The 14,655-nt window shown below is 54.5% G+C and overlaps 3 protein-coding genes across 5 annotated transcripts; 2 read left to right on the top strand and 1 right to left on the bottom strand.

Annotated features, from left to right (window-relative positions):
- Positions 1–1,852: 1,852 nt before the first annotated feature.
- TSPAN31 (tetraspanin 31) lies at positions 1,853–4,607 on the top strand. 3 transcript variants are annotated; one of them, XM_046637689.1, is made up of 6 exons: positions 1,853–2,057; positions 2,584–2,712; positions 3,014–3,094; positions 3,427–3,558; positions 3,875–3,988; positions 4,092–4,607. In XM_046637689.1, the coding sequence occupies exons 1-6, from the start codon at positions 1,995–1,997 to the stop codon at positions 4,164–4,166; spliced, it is 594 nt and encodes a 197-aa protein (XP_046493645.1). In that variant the 5' UTR covers positions 1,853–1,994; the 3' UTR covers positions 4,167–4,607. The 3 variants fall into 3 exon arrangements, with proteins under 3 accessions (XP_046493645.1, XP_046493656.1, XP_046493636.1); XM_046637680.1 differs by having other exon boundaries at positions 1,854–2,057; positions 2,584–2,751; XM_046637700.1 differs by lacking the exon at positions 2,584–2,712.
- A 193-nt stretch (positions 4,608–4,800) lies between these two features.
- On the bottom strand, positions 4,801–7,689 carry CDK4 (cyclin dependent kinase 4). The gene is made up of 8 exons (XM_046637670.1): positions 7,516–7,689; positions 6,835–7,071; positions 6,538–6,673; positions 6,254–6,421; positions 6,015–6,124; positions 5,706–5,756; positions 5,427–5,562; positions 4,801–5,197 (listed from the first exon to the last, which is right to left on the bottom strand). Exons 2-8 carry the CDS (start codon positions 7,050–7,052, stop codon positions 5,105–5,107), a joined length of 912 nt encoding a protein of 303 aa, XP_046493626.1. The 5' UTR covers positions 7,053–7,071; positions 7,516–7,689; the 3' UTR covers positions 4,801–5,104.
- A 3,111-nt stretch (positions 7,690–10,800) lies between these two features.
- Positions 10,801–14,318, top strand: MARCHF9 (membrane associated ring-CH-type finger 9). The gene is made up of 4 exons (XM_046652647.1): positions 10,801–11,168; positions 12,170–12,325; positions 13,014–13,206; positions 13,461–14,318. The coding sequence occupies exons 1-4, from the start codon at positions 10,812–10,814 to the stop codon at positions 13,793–13,795; spliced, it is 1,041 nt and encodes a 346-aa protein (XP_046508603.1). The 5' UTR covers positions 10,801–10,811; the 3' UTR covers positions 13,796–14,318.
- The last annotated feature ends 337 nt before the right edge of the window (positions 14,319–14,655 follow it).

Raw genomic sequence — 14,655 nt, 5'->3', positions numbered from 1 at the left:
CCTACAATGTAACCCTCCTCAGCCAGCTACCCCACCGCAGCCCTCTCCTGTTTCAAAGGTCCCAGTGGTTATGGAGAGAACAAGCGATGGAGGAGGACAGTAACCCTAACCAGACAAAACCGCCGTGCCATGTTCAGTTATTTTCACAAAATAACTTGTTTATAACACTTTTAATAGTTTACAACATACTTTCATATATATCATCTTCATGACAGGCCCGAGGGGTAGGATTATTACCTCTATTCTGCAGAAAAGGAAACTGAAGCTCAGAGAGGCCAGTAAGAGGGGACAGGAAGATAAGAATCTAGGTCTTCTGATTACAGTTCAGATGCTCTTTCACCACATCACCCAACCATGATGCCTGCAACCAGTTAGTCTTACCCCTAATACCATTGTCTTGCCCTTGATGCAGGACCTGAAAGAGAAGAGGGTGGATGAGGCATTGAGGGCAGAATGAAGACTCAGGGGGCTGAGGGGGGCAAGGTGGACAGTTTGATCTAAAGGCTTTGTTTCAGGACTCAGTCCTTCCTGGCCCTGCCAAATGTCTCTGCTCCTGCATATCTTCTTGGTGTTAATTTATGAAGGATGGGGATTATAATGGTGTGAATATTTGTGTAGTTGGAGATAAGCGAATAGGGGTTGGGATTACCCCCTGGAAGCTGTAAAGTAGCCTGAACAATAATAACCAGCATGGAGTGTTTACTGTGTGCCAGGTACTGTTTCAAGAATTCTACAATATTTACTCATTCAATTCTCACAACGACCCACAGGCAGGTGTATGGTTATTTACCTCCATTTCACAGATGAGGAGACAGGCACAGAGAGCTTAAGTAACTGGCCAAAGGACAAACAGTACGTGAGCAGGAAAGTTGGAGCCCATGCAGTCTGACTCCAACAGTAAGACCACACTGCTCACGCAGTCGTAGGATCTAAGCAGACACGACTTTAAATCATTCGGTGGAGTCGAAGGGGGTTTTTCATTTGTGTTCCTACTGGACTGCTTCTTTCTCTTGGGGGAAGGAGGGATTATGCCTTTTCCCATCCCCACGAAAAGGGCGGTGTGTCAAAGCACGGATGCAATAATAAACATATATAGATCCACCACTACGACCGCCCTCAGAGTGAAAACGTGGAGACTCCTCCTCCCCTCATATTTATTCATATCCCAGATCCCTCCCTTTGTCATTTTTTTCAAGCCCTGGATCAGGCACGTGCTCTGAAGACGCCGAGCACACCCATGTCTGCACCTGTGGCTTCCTCACACACAGGAATGCGGCAGCCCGAGGCTGCTTTTTTCTTTAAATTTCTAGCATATTCACACACCCTTAGGAGGCAATATAGCAGAGAACATGAGCACAAGTGGATACACTTGCAAACGTGAGGATTTGCTAGGTGTTGCTGTGCCCAACCCAGGGCCTCTGTGGTCTGGCTAAATGGCTCAATATTTTGTTCTTCTGGGTGTTCTCGAGCGTGACGGAATAACAACAAACAATGGCATCATCGTGAGGTCACTGCAGGACAAGGGGAAGGGGCGGGGAAGGGCGCTCCCTCAAGGGGAGGAGTCCTTTCGCCCTGCGCTCGAAGCAGCACCTTCTCGCTCTTCACCGGAGTTTCCGCAGAGCCTCCGCCCGCGGACCAGCCCTCTTCCAGCTCCGCTTTCAATCCGGGGTTTTGAAGTTTAGGCAGTGGTCCCTATGAGAATTTCTGGAAGCCCTGCCCCCAGTTTTAAGTTTCATCCAATAGAGAACTTAAAGGAGGGACCGGCAGGCGGGTCAGTGACGCCATGCAGATTGATTGGCACTCAGGCCCTCGACGTCCTGGATTAGCCCCGAGTCTCGCCAATCCAGAGGCAGGGGTGGGACGGTGCAGGCGCAGAGGACTGGGTTTGGCTGGACTCGATTTAAAGAGACAGAAGCCGTCCGGGTCTAAGAAGACGGTCCCCAAGACCCTCCCCCCAAGTCCTTGGGACCACTTGGGTCCCGAAAGCTGGGGAGATGGTTTGCGGTGGCTTTGCCTGTTCCAAGAATGCGCTGTGCGCGCTCAACGTGGTCTACATGGTGAGGTTTTGGAGGTGGGGGAAGCTCAGAGCGGAAAGGCCAGCGGGAAGAATCTCTAGGGGACTTCCGGTGGGGAGAAGGGTGTTCTGGGGGTTCCGGGAAGATTCCCGGGAACTTCCGGCGAAGAGGGAATTCTTGGGGACTTCCGTGGGAAGAGGGGAGACTTCCGGTGATCAGAGGATTTGTCTGGGGGTGGGGGGGATGAACTGATGGCCGAGGGCATAAAGGCCCGTCCCTCCCTCCTGTGAACATCAGTTTCTCCCCAAATAGAGGGATGTGCTGGTAGAAGCTAAAAGTTCCATTTTTATATTCATAGAGTCTACTATCCCCGCTACCCCTCACCCCCATCCCAGCCACTCTGACCTACATGGCAGGAGTGCCCAGGGGGTGCTTCTGGTCCAGATAGGACCTCTTGCTCATTCACACACAGCTCAGTTCTCCTGTTTTGTCGAAGCCCCCCTGTATGGTCTTTGGCCGTGCTGCACCCTGGAATTCTTTGAGACGTATCCTGCTCTGTTTCCTGTAGCTGGTAGGCTTGTTGCTCATTGGAGTGGCTGCTTGGGGTAAGGGCCTGGGTCTGGTATCCAGCATCCACATCATCGGAGGAGTCATTGCTGTGGGAGTCTTCCTTCTCCTCATCGCGGTGGCTGGACTGGTGGGTGCTGTCAACCACCACCAAGTACTCCTGTTCTTTGTATCCTGACCTGAAGGGAGGGGGGCACCAGGGCTCTTGGGAGGGCCGAGGCCACTAGGAAGAAGCTAGGAGGGTAACAGACCTCGGGGATCTTGGGGCCATGTCTCCTTGCCCTGCCCTCTACCATGCTCTATGAAACAAGAATGATGATTTTGTTTTCACCTGGCATGGTTGTGTAAGTTCTATGAATAGGTTAGATCAGATGGTTATAGGTAGAACATAAAGGAATCTAGGACTTTTTCCCCATAACTCTTCCTCTCAGTACATGATCATCCTTGGTCTGGTGTTCGTCTTCCAGTTTGGAATCTCTTGCTCATGTCTGGCTATTAACCGAAGCAAACAGGTAAGGGGATGTTTTCAAGTATTTGCGTTGTTTTGTTTCTCTTTAATCTCTAACTCCCTCTCCATCTGGGCCCAAAGATTATTCTTAGGTCCACTACTTCCAGACTCAAGCCATTTGCTTCCTCTGGGATGTCTGCCTCCTTTTCCATGAGGATGATGTAGAACCTTAAGTAAATATTATTGTAGCTGTGTAACTGTGATACACCTTGCTTCTCAGGGACTTGCCCCTTTTGCTGAAATGGGGAAATGAAGGCACTTGGACTGAGATCAGGCTCTAGAGGGATTCTTAAGGCTGGCAGCGTCAAATAATTTCCCTCTGCCTATATCCTCCAGACAGATGTCATCAATGCTTCCTGGTGGGTCATGAGCAACAAGACTCGGGATGAATTGGAAAGAAGTTTTGATTGTTGTGGCTTGTTCAACCTTACAACCCTGTATCAACAAGATTATGCTTTCTGCACTGCAGTGAGTTGGCGAGGGCCTGGGGAGAACTGGGAAAGGATAATGCCCAAATGGCTGATTTAAGAGTCTGAATGTCACTGCTTCTCTCTAGCAGTGCTCTTGTACTGGGGCTGTGTGCTGGCGGGGGCAGTGGGAGTGGGGGGTTGTGCAGAGTTGCGGGGATGGATACAGAGGCTAAAGGATTAGCCACGTGGGACTTGTTTGTAGGATACTGACCAGGAACTAGTAAATAATTTCTAGAGCTATTCGCCATGGTATTGGGATGGAGCAGCCTACCAATTCTGCAACCTCCAAACACACACGTCTGTTTCACCCTCAGATCTGCAAGAGCCGGAGCCCCACGTGCCAGATGTGTGGAGAAAAGTTTCTTAAGCATTCAGATGAGGCCCTGAAAATCCTGGGGGGTGTTGGACTCTTCTTTAGCTTTACAGAGGTAACATTCTCCAGTTCCCTCATTTACACCCTTCTCTACATCTGTAAGTCTTAGCCCCAGAGATTCAGAATTGGTGCTTCCCTCTCACCATTTGTTTCTACAGATCCTTGGTGTTTGGCTAGCGATGAGATTTCGGAATCAGAAGGATCCTCGAGCCAACCCCAGTGCCTTTCTATGAGACTTTGGAGCCTTCTGACTTCTCTCCTGCTCTCTGCTCTCCCTAAGCTTTTTCTTCCTCCCTTACGGAAGACCTAGGGTCTGTAGCCCTTTTTGTTTGAGAAAAAGGCAAGGCCCTTTGCCATGTCCCCTCAAGATGACTGAATAGCTAGGCTTTGTGCCATGACATGTTTTAGTGGGAGCAAGATTATAAAGAACAAAGAGAAACTTCCTCCCTCTGTCCCTCAGGGGACATGGGAAGCTCCCGGGAAGTACATGAGATGGATGGGGGTTGGAGTCATTCCTGGCTCTGTCTCCCCTCTTCTCCCTTTCACATCCTGGCTCCAAAGGTAAATTGGGGACAGAGCCCAGGAGAAAGTCACCAAGAACTCTTCCTTGTAATAAGCAGGACCCAGTTTGGGGGAATTCAGTGAATATAAAAATAAAAGCCATTTAAACTCCATATTCAAAGAAGCAACTTAAGTGCCTTTTCTTCTCTGTTGCCAGTCAAGGGGCTCCCCTGACCATGGAGGCCCTGGGACCTGAGGAGAAGCTTTAAAATTCTGCAAGGAAGTTCCACTTCCAAATGGTTTTTCCAAATCCCCAAACAGCAAAGCCAATCAGAGAAAGAAACATTTAAAAAAAAAAAAAAGGAGCATATTTCTTTGTTTTGTTTGTTTTTCCTGTATAAAAAAGGATCCCAATATCAAGGTAGGGAAGGGGAGAACGAGGGACAGACCCCTCGGAGTAAGGAGATGGGGGCAGGAGGAGGGTAAGCCTCAAAGGAGGGTGGGAGGGGAATGTCATTAAGGCAGCAAAATATTGTGTGTAAAAAGTCGGGAGGAGTCTCCACAGAGATGAAGGCAGGAGGGCCTTCTGCGGAGGGCTCTCCACTCAAGTGTTCCAAGAAGGGTACTGACAGCTTCTCTTGTCTTGGCTCTGTTGCAGCCACTCCATTGCTCACTCTGGGTTACCTTCCGGCTTTTGTAGATAAGAGTGCTGCAGGGCTCGGAAGGCAGAGATTCGCTTGTGTGGGTTAAAAGTCAGCATCTCCTGAAAGGAGAGGCAAAGGTCAGAAAACCCATGAAGGCCAGACTGCTGCTCACCCCCAAGAGTCCCCAGGCTGTGTTCTACATCCCTCTTTGTGGATGGCCACTCACAGCAACAATGAAAACTAACCCATCCACCAACCAAGTCTCAGTAACCACAGTGGTTTGGGTCCCTTTTATTCTGCTCCGTTTTGCCCCCAATCTCATCTGGTGCCCTTGCCCAAGCCCAGTACCAGAAGCAGCTGTGCTCCAGACTCCTCCATCTCAGGCACCACCGACTGCACGGGGCGGGGCCCTCTGGGGGGAAAGGCTCCTCGGGGTAGAGACACATCTCGCGGCCAGTCTTCCTCTGGGGGTAGCCCGATCAGGCTATGGAGAAACAGGAGAACTCTGGTCAGAGGCGTCCTTCTCCAGTCCCCATCTCCAGGCGCACCGCCAGTTGCCATCCGGGGCTCAGCAAAAAGAGAAGGACTCAGAATGGAAAACTCCTTTCCCCCTTGCCGGTCACTTACTCAAAGATTTTGCCTAACTGGTCAGCTTCAGAGTTTCCACAGAAGAGAGGCCTGCGGTGGAGAAGAGAAAACAAGGTAGCACTCATTTTCAAAGACATAGTGGTAGACTGATTACTGCTTAATGGCTCAAAACAAAGGCCGTGGAGAATAAAAGGATCTGAAATTCCTAATTCTAGGACATTCAGAGCTTCTGGTTATGGTCAAGGGGGTCAGTAGTACTTAAGTGAAGGAATGGGCAGAGTATGGATATGGTTTATGAATAAGAGATCTGGGAAATTCAAGATAGTTCAGGATACTCAGGTCCCATACTTTCGACGAAACATCTCTGCGAAAATACAGCCCACACTCCACATGTCCACAGGTGTTGCATACGTAGATTGCAGGAGAACTTCCGGAGCACGGTACCAGAGTGTAACAACCTAATGGGAATAAGAAGAGCAGGGGAGGGCCCTACGGGTTACACAAAGCACATGCCCTCTCAACCGCTATGGGCAATCGCGCTCCTGCCCCCAACCACAACCCCTTTTGGCTACCATCCTTCTACTGACCACAGGTGTAAGTGCCATCTGGTAGCTGTAGATTCTGGCCAGGCCAAAGTCAGCCAGCTTGACTGTCCCACCACTTGTCACCAGAATGTTCTCTGGCTTCAGGTCTCGGTGAACGATGCAGTTGGCATGAAGGAAATCTAGGCCTCTTAGGAACTGGCGCATCAGATCCTGGTTTGGAAGGGGGAGGTACAGAGGAACTGGAAACTAGCACCAAACCTGAAATCACAACAGGTTCTGCTACAAAGGTCCCAATCCACCTCTGAGTGTCTGCCCACCCCTCTCACCTTGATGGTCTCCACTGGCAAGCCGGGCGGGGGTGCCTTGTCCAGATACGTCCTTAGGTCTTGGTCCACATGCTCAAATACCAGGGTCACTTTGGTCTCCCGGTCAGTTCGGGCAGTGGCACAGACGTCCATCAGCCTGACCAGAAGAAATGGTCACTCACTGATCACTCCTCTTTGAGCCAACATGGCCTCCCCTATTGCCTCAGGGTTCCCACTTCTCCCCTGACCACCACTCCTCATCTGTGGGCTGTCTTTCCCCTTTTCCACCCCCTCCCAACCCTCTGCCGTCTTTCTCACCGGACAACATTGGGATGCTCAAAAGCCTCCAGCCGCCTCAGCAAGGCCACCTCACGAACTGTGCTGATGGGAAGGCCCCCTCCAGCGCCTCCTCCATTGGGGACTCTCACGCTCTTAAGGGCCACAAAGTGGCCACTGTGGGGATCACGGGCCTTGTACACCGTCCCATAGGCGCCGACACCAATCTCAGCCACTGGCTCATACCGAGGGGTAGCCATTCTCAGATCAGAGGAGACCCTAGAATCACAGAGACTGCTACCACCGAAATTCCCTTCCAGAGTTCGGATGGAACGAGCCTGCAGCAACAAAGTGACTCACACAAAAGACATCACAAAGACAACACCGCCAGCATCTCGTCCCTTCCCGAATCTTCCCTGCGGCCGGCCCCTCAGGTAACACAATGACTCTAACCCCAACTCCTCCAGCCACGTGAGGCCCTAGAAGAAAAAATGCCTTTTCCTTTGGGACCATCGCGCCCCGAACAGGGGAGACCCTACACGACACACCCACTGCATCGAAGATCCTACACCCCAGTACCGAAAATTACACCTCCCTACGACCACAAAGGACCCCATTGCCCCTGCCCCACTTCCCGCCCTCGAGCGACCCTCCCGTACCCAGCCCGCGCGGGCAGCCGTGGACGGCGAGAAGGCTCCATTCCCGCGAAGGGGCTGCACTCACCTCCCCCGTGCAGGAGCGGCGGGGTCGGCCCGTTATCGGGGCCCCGGAGCCGGTTCCCGCGGCGCCATACACTCGGGATCGGTCCGGGCAGCTGGGCGCTCCGGGCCCGACCACAGACGCAGGCCGCGGGCTAGAGCGGCCCCCCGGCCCCCACCCTCACCATGTGACCAGCTGCCAAAGAGGCGCGCGGAAACTGGGGGGGCGGGGCGGCCGCCGGACGTTCAGGGCACGTGACCAGCCGCTCATGCGCAGAGGGGCCGCCAGGAGCGGCTTTGACCGGGAAGGGGGCGGGGCGAGGAAGGGGGCGGAGGGGCGAGGGCAGCCACGTGACCTGTTGCTATCACACGTGACCGCTTGACATTGCTCTGAGGAGCAGAGGTGTGGTTACGCGGCACAGCACGTGACTGGCTGCCATAACCCCGGCTGGGAGTAGAGGGAAGACGAGAGAGGGTGGAGTCCAAGGCGGTGCCATGGCAACCCGGGCCACCCAGATCCCAGCTCTGGGCTGCGTGCCGAGTCGGAGCGCATCTCCAGCCTCGCTGCGCGTCTCTCAGTCTTGCTATATGGCGGGGTGGGCGCGGTCGGGGGACGGGAGGTGGTGCTGTCGCCTTTCTGCTCCACCGCCGTCGGAAAACATATTCTTGTTTGTGTCTTTGTTTCACTCATTCATTCAACAGATTTTTACTGAGTGTTGCTTCCTGTGTGTGGGGGGGCGTTTTTGTTTGGGTTTTTTTTTTGGTGTTTCAGTCACTAGCCCTGTAAAGTAGTGATAAGGCTATCTGTAAAGATGTAGCCAACATCATATAAAATAGGAAATAGACAATGCCCATCTGAGGGCAAAACTAGAATTCAAGGATTGATGGGAGGCAGGTTTAATACAGTAATCCGACAGGAAGAGTGGCAATGCCCTCCCCTCTTCCCTTCTCCCACCCTTCGCTGGGAGTGTTAAGGCAGAGACCACATGCCTTCTGGTAGAGGAGTTATGGAGAGGAGGAGATAGGAATACTGGACCTTTAAGGTTCTTTCCATCACTAAGCTGTGTGTGTGTGTGTGCGTGTGGATGTTATTATATACATCACATGTAGACGGCTAGATACAGGAGTAAGCATGTGCAAGGAAGTTACCACCACTACCACTCCAGACCACTGTATTGAATGAGAATGACTTGTGCCCTTCTGCAAACCTTGTGACCCCATATTTGGGGTCATCGTGCTTCCCTTTTTCCCCCCAGTGTAAGCTCTCTTAGCCCTTGTCCCTGGACAGAACACAGACTTTTCGCAAATGACCTCTGCTCAGACACCCAAGTAGACAACAGACAGGTTTCTCTGGCTTCTCTTGTCTTGCTCCAACTTCATCTCCCAGCCATTTCGGGGGAAGGGAGGAAGGGAGGGAAGGGATCAGTGTCTGATTTGTGAGAAACTGTCTAAGACGTCAAACCATTTTATCACTCTGCCACTCCTTCCACCCTGACTTCTATTCTCTGTAAGCATGTGGCCTAGGAGGTAAGAGTTCAGGCCTGAGACTAATACAAACCATGCTCCAGGGCAAAATGGAAGACAGGTCAGTGCAAATTCCCCCTCTTTGCATTCTGATAGTTGTAGCTGTGGGCCCTTGCTGGCAAAGGGCAGCTGGGACACTAGTAAGAGAAGCCTTCAGGTCTGAACTGGCTAAGGAGTTTGTGAGGGGAATGTTTCATTGTCTCTCTTGCTAGGACTGGTTGGTTTGTAAACGTTCTGGAAGGATGTGTCTCTGAGTGTGTCAAACTTCCTTCCTGCACCAGCAGGGTCCACTTCAGCCTCACTTTCCACATAAGCCCACTACAACTCACTGTCTTTGGAATAGGAATCGTCCTTTATGTTGCCTTGGGTTCCAGCCCCTTTTTCTGATTCATTCATTCATCCATCTAAAACATTTGAATGCTTCACAAGAGCATTACTCACCTTATTCACTTTGTATTGAGGAATCTTAGTTTGGGAGTCTGTCCCTAGTCCTATACCCCCCCTTCTCCTGTTAATTACTCTTTTACTAATTAATTTTTTCCCAATGTGTTTAACCCAATGGGCTCCCCTGGAATCCCTTTTCCCTCTGCGTTGGAAAGGAGAGGACAGGAAGGATGTAAGAGTAAGGCAGAAATAATGTGATGAGGCGGTAGAACTGACCTCAGGGTCAAGGCCCCCATAAAAGCAAAGAGCTAAGCGTGTGTGTGTGTGTGTGTGTTGTTCACTTCAGCAGAGCGGTGGTGGGGCAGGAGAGTATCAAGAAAGACACTCTCACCCCTTTAGCCCTCCTGTCTCCCTTGCTCACTCACCTTCTTCACACATTACAATTACTTCTGTTCTCATACAATCCAATTCCATCCCTTACACACTCATCTCTTTTCCACAGTCCCTCACCGTGCACACTTTTCAGTCTTTTGTGTAAAAGTGTTTATTGCTTGAGTCCACCTCTGGCTCACCTCCCTCACACCTCCGACCCTTGCATAGCTCTTTCTTTGCACACTCCCGTTTTGCACAAGCCTCTCCCTCCTTGGTGCACCTGCGTCTTTGACCACTCACCTTCCATCTTCACCCGCTCACCGCCCCCCCCCCCCCCCATTCACACACCTATTCTCCTACCCGTGTGCACACTCCCCTTTCCTGGCCACTCCCCTCCCTCTGCCCTCCCCCGGGCTGGCACACTTGCCCCCGCCTCTGGGGACACCTGCTCGTGCGGGGCAGGGCGGGGATGCGCAGCCGCGGCCACTTCTCCTCTCCCCCTCCCCGCCCCGCCCCTCCCTCCATCCCTCACCGGCTCCCCGGCTCCCGCCCCGCCCGCCCCGCCCGCCCGCCGCTCCGGGGGGGTCTCCGCCGCCGCCGCCGCCGGAAGGAGCCGCCATTTGCCACCGCCGAGCACACGGGCCGAGCCGAGCCGAGCCGGAGCCGGGAGCCGGAGCGGGGCTGGGGCCGGGCGGACGGCGATGGGGGGCGGCCCCGCCGCAGGAGGACCCGGGCGCGTAACCTCTGGGGCACGGCCCGCTCCGGACCCGGACCCGCGGGGCGCGGCACCCTGAGCCCCCCTCCCCGCCCCCTGCCCTGGCCATGGCTGCCCGCCCCGCCGCCCCCGGGCCGCCAGCCCTCGCGGCCCCGCAAGCCCCCGAGCCCCGGCGGCGGCAGCAGTGAACGCGCTCGCAGGCCCGGAAGACCCCGGCCGGGCTCGGCTCTCGGCGCGCGCCCCCTTCCCGGCCTTGTCCTCTCCCTTCCCCCCGCCGCCCGACAGCCCCCCTTGCACGCCGCCCCCCGCCCCCCGGCGCCCGGACGATGCTCAAGTCCCGGCTCCGCATGTTCCTGAACGAGCTGAAGCTGCTGGTGCTGACGGGCGGGGGGCGGCCCCGGGCCGAGCCGCAGCCCCGGGGGGGCGGGGGAGGCGGCTGCGGCTGGGCGCCCTTCGCCGGCTGCTCGACCTGGGACGGCGACGGCGACGAAGAGGAGTACTACGGCTCGGAGCCGCGGACCCGGGGCCTGGCCGGAGACAAGGAGCCGCGGGCCGGACCCCCGCCGCCACCCGCGCCGCCGCCGCCGCCCCCGGGCGCGCTGGACGCCCTGTCGCTCAGCAGCAGCCTGGACAGCGGGCTCCGAACCCCCCAGTGCCGAATCTGCTTCCAGGGCCCGGAGCAGGTCAGGCCCTGGCCCCCGGCCGGGCGGGAGGGGTGGGAGCGCGCACCTGGGGCGCCCGGGGAGACCGCGGGCAGGGGGCGGGGCCTGAGGAGGCTGGGCGGCACCCAGGACCCGGAGTGGGACTAGGGTGAGGTTGGAGGGCTGGCTGGAGACTCCCGGAGCGCATGTTTGGGGCGGAGGAGGGTCAGGGGTCCTCAGAAGGGGTAGGGCTTTCTCCTTGGAGGGCTCAGAACCCCTCTCACCCAGTAACGGGGGCATCCTTTCTCCCCCACGTCTCCAGCCCCAGGGTCTCCGTCGGCTGAGGGGCCTATTGTCTCGGAGGTGGGCCGAGAGGAGAGTGCTTCTGTTCCCACCTTGAAGGGCGGGGCCCAGCCGGCGCCCTTGCCTCTCAGTGTTTCTCTCCGTGGGGCACTTTTCTTCCCTTCCCATTCCGCAACTTTCCATCTCATTCCAAAGAGTATTCTTTGTTTAAATGTTATGGACGAAGTTGTGCCGGGGTAGTGCCGGGGGTGTCTCTATGTCCTGAGAAATTATTCCTTGATTAAAGGGGAACACCCTCCACTCCCACCCCCACGATTTCTCCCTCTTTTTGATATTTGGAAACTAAGGCTGGTAACCCACCCCAGTCTGCACCTCATCTGTGAAGTACTTTACAGTGATGGGGTGGGGGAGGCATGGCTCCCAGCCCTCCAGATCCTAAGGGGTAGGCTTCCATTTGGGAAGCCTTAAAGAGCACCCTCCCGAAATTCTAGGAAAACAGAAGACCCCGTCCCGCATCCCTTTCCATCCTCCTCTATTTGGTCAGGGAAGTTTACTTGAGCTCCAACTTTTATCCTATTTGCAGCAGCCTTAGCCTCTTGCCTTGTTTTGGGTGAAAGGCCTGAGTTTTTTTTAAGGTGGGAGAATGACTTCCCTGGAGAGGAGGTTTCCCTCTCCGGCAGCGGAGAGGAGTGGGGTCCGGTGGTGATAGCTGACAGGGACTCCCCGCACTCTTCCTCCAGGGGGAGCTCCTGAGCCCCTGCCGCTGCGACGGCTCCGTGCGCTGCACGCACCAGCCCTGCCTCATCCGCTGGATCAGCGAGAGGGGCTCCTGGAGCTGTGAGCTCTGTTACTTCAAGTACCAGGTCCTGGCGATCAGCACCAAGAACCCACTGCAGGTGAGGTGCAAGGAGAGGACTCTCCGACCGGGGCAAGGGCCTTTCAGCAATCAGAATCAGGGACCCTCCAGGGAGGCTATTGTTCATCCATTTCGTTTTTCCTCAGTCACCCCTCCCCACCATTACCACAATGGCCTGTCTATAAATCCTCCCTTCCTTCATTTATTCACAAAGACATTTATTGGATGACACCTGTATTCCAGGCACTGTTCTGGGCACTGGGACGACGAAAAAGGAAAAGATGATGATGATGATGGCAAACGTGTTTTCTGTATGTCAGGCTCTTAGTGTGTATTAACTCTTTCAATCGTCACAATAATCCTATTAGTTATGTACCATTATTAGTCCCATTTTAAAGATGAGGACATTGGTGCACAAAGAGATTTAAAAACTTGCCCAAGGTTACTCAGCCAGTAAGTGACAGAGTTAGGATTTGGAATTCAAACCCAGGTGGTCTGGCTTCAGAGCACTTGCCTGGCTTTGCCTTTCTAAAATAAGACAGACAAATGGTCTCAAGCAACGTGAGAAGTGCCACATACTAACTTTGATCAGGGCACAGAGGAGACAGATGTTAATCCTGCCTGAAAGGTTTCAAGAAGGCTCCTGGAGCTTCTTCCTCTTCAGGGCCACCCATCACCTCACCCTCCATCTCTTTCTGTGACTTTGTGGAGCCCTTTCTCCCACACAGTGGCAGGCCATCTCCCTGACGGTCATCGAGAAGGTGCAGATTGCTGCCATAGTGCTAGGCTCTCTCTTCCTCGTCGCCAGCATCTCCTGGCTCATCTGGTCCTCACTCAGTCCTTCAGCCAAGTGGCAACGGCAGGATCTGCTCTTTCAGATCTGCTACGGCATGTACGGCTTCATGGATGTCGTCTGCATAGGTGAGGGCACCTCTCTCCCCCTTACCTTTTCAGCATCAACTCACATGCTTAACTTTCCCTGCCCATTCCTTTAGCTTCATGGCCACATTTTGTACCATTGGGAGCCTTAAGGACTATCTTGGTCCCTCTCCCATGCCTGCTTCTCCAGGCCCTTAGCAACTCTATCTCCTCACTCTGGAGAAATGCTTGCTTAAGTACCTCTGGCCTGGGTCTGGGCAGCAGTTGACCCTGGATTTCTCATTCCTCTTGCTCAGGCCTCATCGTCCACGAAGGCTCCTCTGTCTACCGTATCTTCAAGCGCTGGCAGGCAGTGAACCAGCAGTGGAAGGTCCTGAATTATGACAAGACCAAGGACATAGGAGGAGATGCAGGGGGAGGGTCGGCAGGGAAGCCGGGCCCCAGGACCTCACGGACGGGCCCCCCCTCTGGGGCCACCAGCCGCCCCCCGGCTGCCCAGCGCATGCGGACGCTCTTGCCCCAGCGCTGTGGTTATACAATCCTGCACCTCCTTGGACAGCTGCGGCCGCCAGATGCCCGTTCCAGTTCCCAGTCTGGCCGTGAGGTTGTCATGAGGGTCACCACGGTCTGAACTGGACTCCAGGAGTGGGGATCTTGAGTCAATGCATCGGCCAGAGATGAGCTATCGTGGCTGCTGGAGGTACCACCTGGACAAGGTTGTTTGGGGCACACTGCCCTCATCACTGAGGATCTCTGTGGGCAGCCTCAAGCTGGAGACATTGTTTGGCCTCTACTGCCCACTGGGTAGAGACACCTGGATGACATTCCAGTCCCCACTGACAGCTCCTCACACTCATCCTGGGGCAGCCAGTGGGCAGGTGGGGAGAGCAGCTCTTCTTCCCTAGAGAACCGTCCTTACCTCAGCTCCTAGGGCCTCCAGCCCCCCAGCTCCACCACGGTGACTTGGTGAAGGGGGACCAATGCCAGAAGAAAGGGGCTGTAGACCCCACATTCCCCACCCCCATGGCCACAGGGCAGCTGGCAATAAGACTAGTATACATTGACCTCCCGTTCCCTGCATGAGGGCGGGGGACCTTCCCCCTGCTCCACCCCCCATTGCATGGGGGGAGGGCATAAAGAATCATTTATATGCACGTGGAGACTCCTTTCTCATCTGGGGCTTTTCTGGAGGGTTGGGAGGTGTGGGGAGGTTTCTCTGCAGAAGTTGCAAATCCCAAATGCAGCAGTGGGTTCTGAGTTGGAGGTGTAACTCCCACTCGCTGGTGAATAATTCACATCGGCTGCTAGGTGGCAGTGCTCAGAGGTATCTAAGGGGTGGACCTGCCACCTGCGAGTTGTGTGATTTTTAAAAAACCTCTCTGCCCTGGTTTTCCTGTCTACCTCATAGGGTTGGAATAAGGATAAATGAGGGACAGGTTGAATGCCATTGCAAAGAAAATCAGTGATGGCATAAAAAGATTTCTAGATTAG

Source organism: Equus quagga, chromosome 1 (genome assembly GCF_021613505.1).
Source record: "Equus quagga isolate Etosha38 chromosome 1, UCLA_HA_Equagga_1.0, whole genome shotgun sequence".
NCBI classification, from domain to species: Eukaryota; Metazoa; Chordata; class Mammalia; order Perissodactyla; family Equidae; genus Equus; species Equus quagga.
The sequence above is the reverse complement of the archived record's forward strand: the minus strand, read 5'-3'. Positions and strand labels throughout refer to the sequence as shown.

What these genes read in the sequence shown, in the direction of transcription:
- TSPAN31 (XM_046637680.1), top strand. Translation starts at nt 1,995, where the DNA reads ATGGTTTGCGGTGGCTTTGCCTGTTCCAAGAATGCGCTGTGCGCGCTC. An exon ending in CTATTAACCGAAGCAAACAG is followed by an intron (nt 3,095 to 3,426) that starts GTAAGGGGATGT and finishes TATATCCTCCAG; the next exon opens with ACAGATGTCATCAATGCTTC. An exon ending in ATTATGCTTTCTGCACTGCA is followed by an intron (nt 3,559 to 3,874) that starts GTGAGTTGGCGA and finishes TTTCACCCTCAG; the next exon opens with ATCTGCAAGAGCCGGAGCCC.
- CDK4 (XM_046637670.1), bottom strand. Translation starts at nt 7,052, where the DNA reads ATGGCTACCCCTCGGTATGAGCCAGTGGCTGAGATTGGTGTCGGCGCC. An exon ending in TGCCAGTGGAGACCATCAAG is followed by an intron (nt 6,422 to 6,537) that starts GTGAGAGGGGTG and finishes CTTCCAAACCAG; the next exon opens with GATCTGATGCGCCAGTTCCT. An exon ending in AGATGGCACTTACACCTGTG is followed by an intron (nt 6,125 to 6,253) that starts GTCAGTAGAAGG and finishes TATTCCCATTAG; the next exon opens with GTTGTTACACTCTGGTACCG.
- MARCHF9 (XM_046652647.1), top strand. Translation starts at nt 10,812, where the DNA reads ATGCTCAAGTCCCGGCTCCGCATGTTCCTGAACGAGCTGAAGCTGCTG. An exon ending in GCTTCCAGGGCCCGGAGCAG is followed by an intron (nt 11,169 to 12,169) that starts GTCAGGCCCTGG and finishes CTCTTCCTCCAG; the next exon opens with GGGGAGCTCCTGAGCCCCTG. An exon ending in CATGGATGTCGTCTGCATAG is followed by an intron (nt 13,207 to 13,460) that starts GTGAGGGCACCT and finishes CCTCTTGCTCAG; the next exon opens with GCCTCATCGTCCACGAAGGC.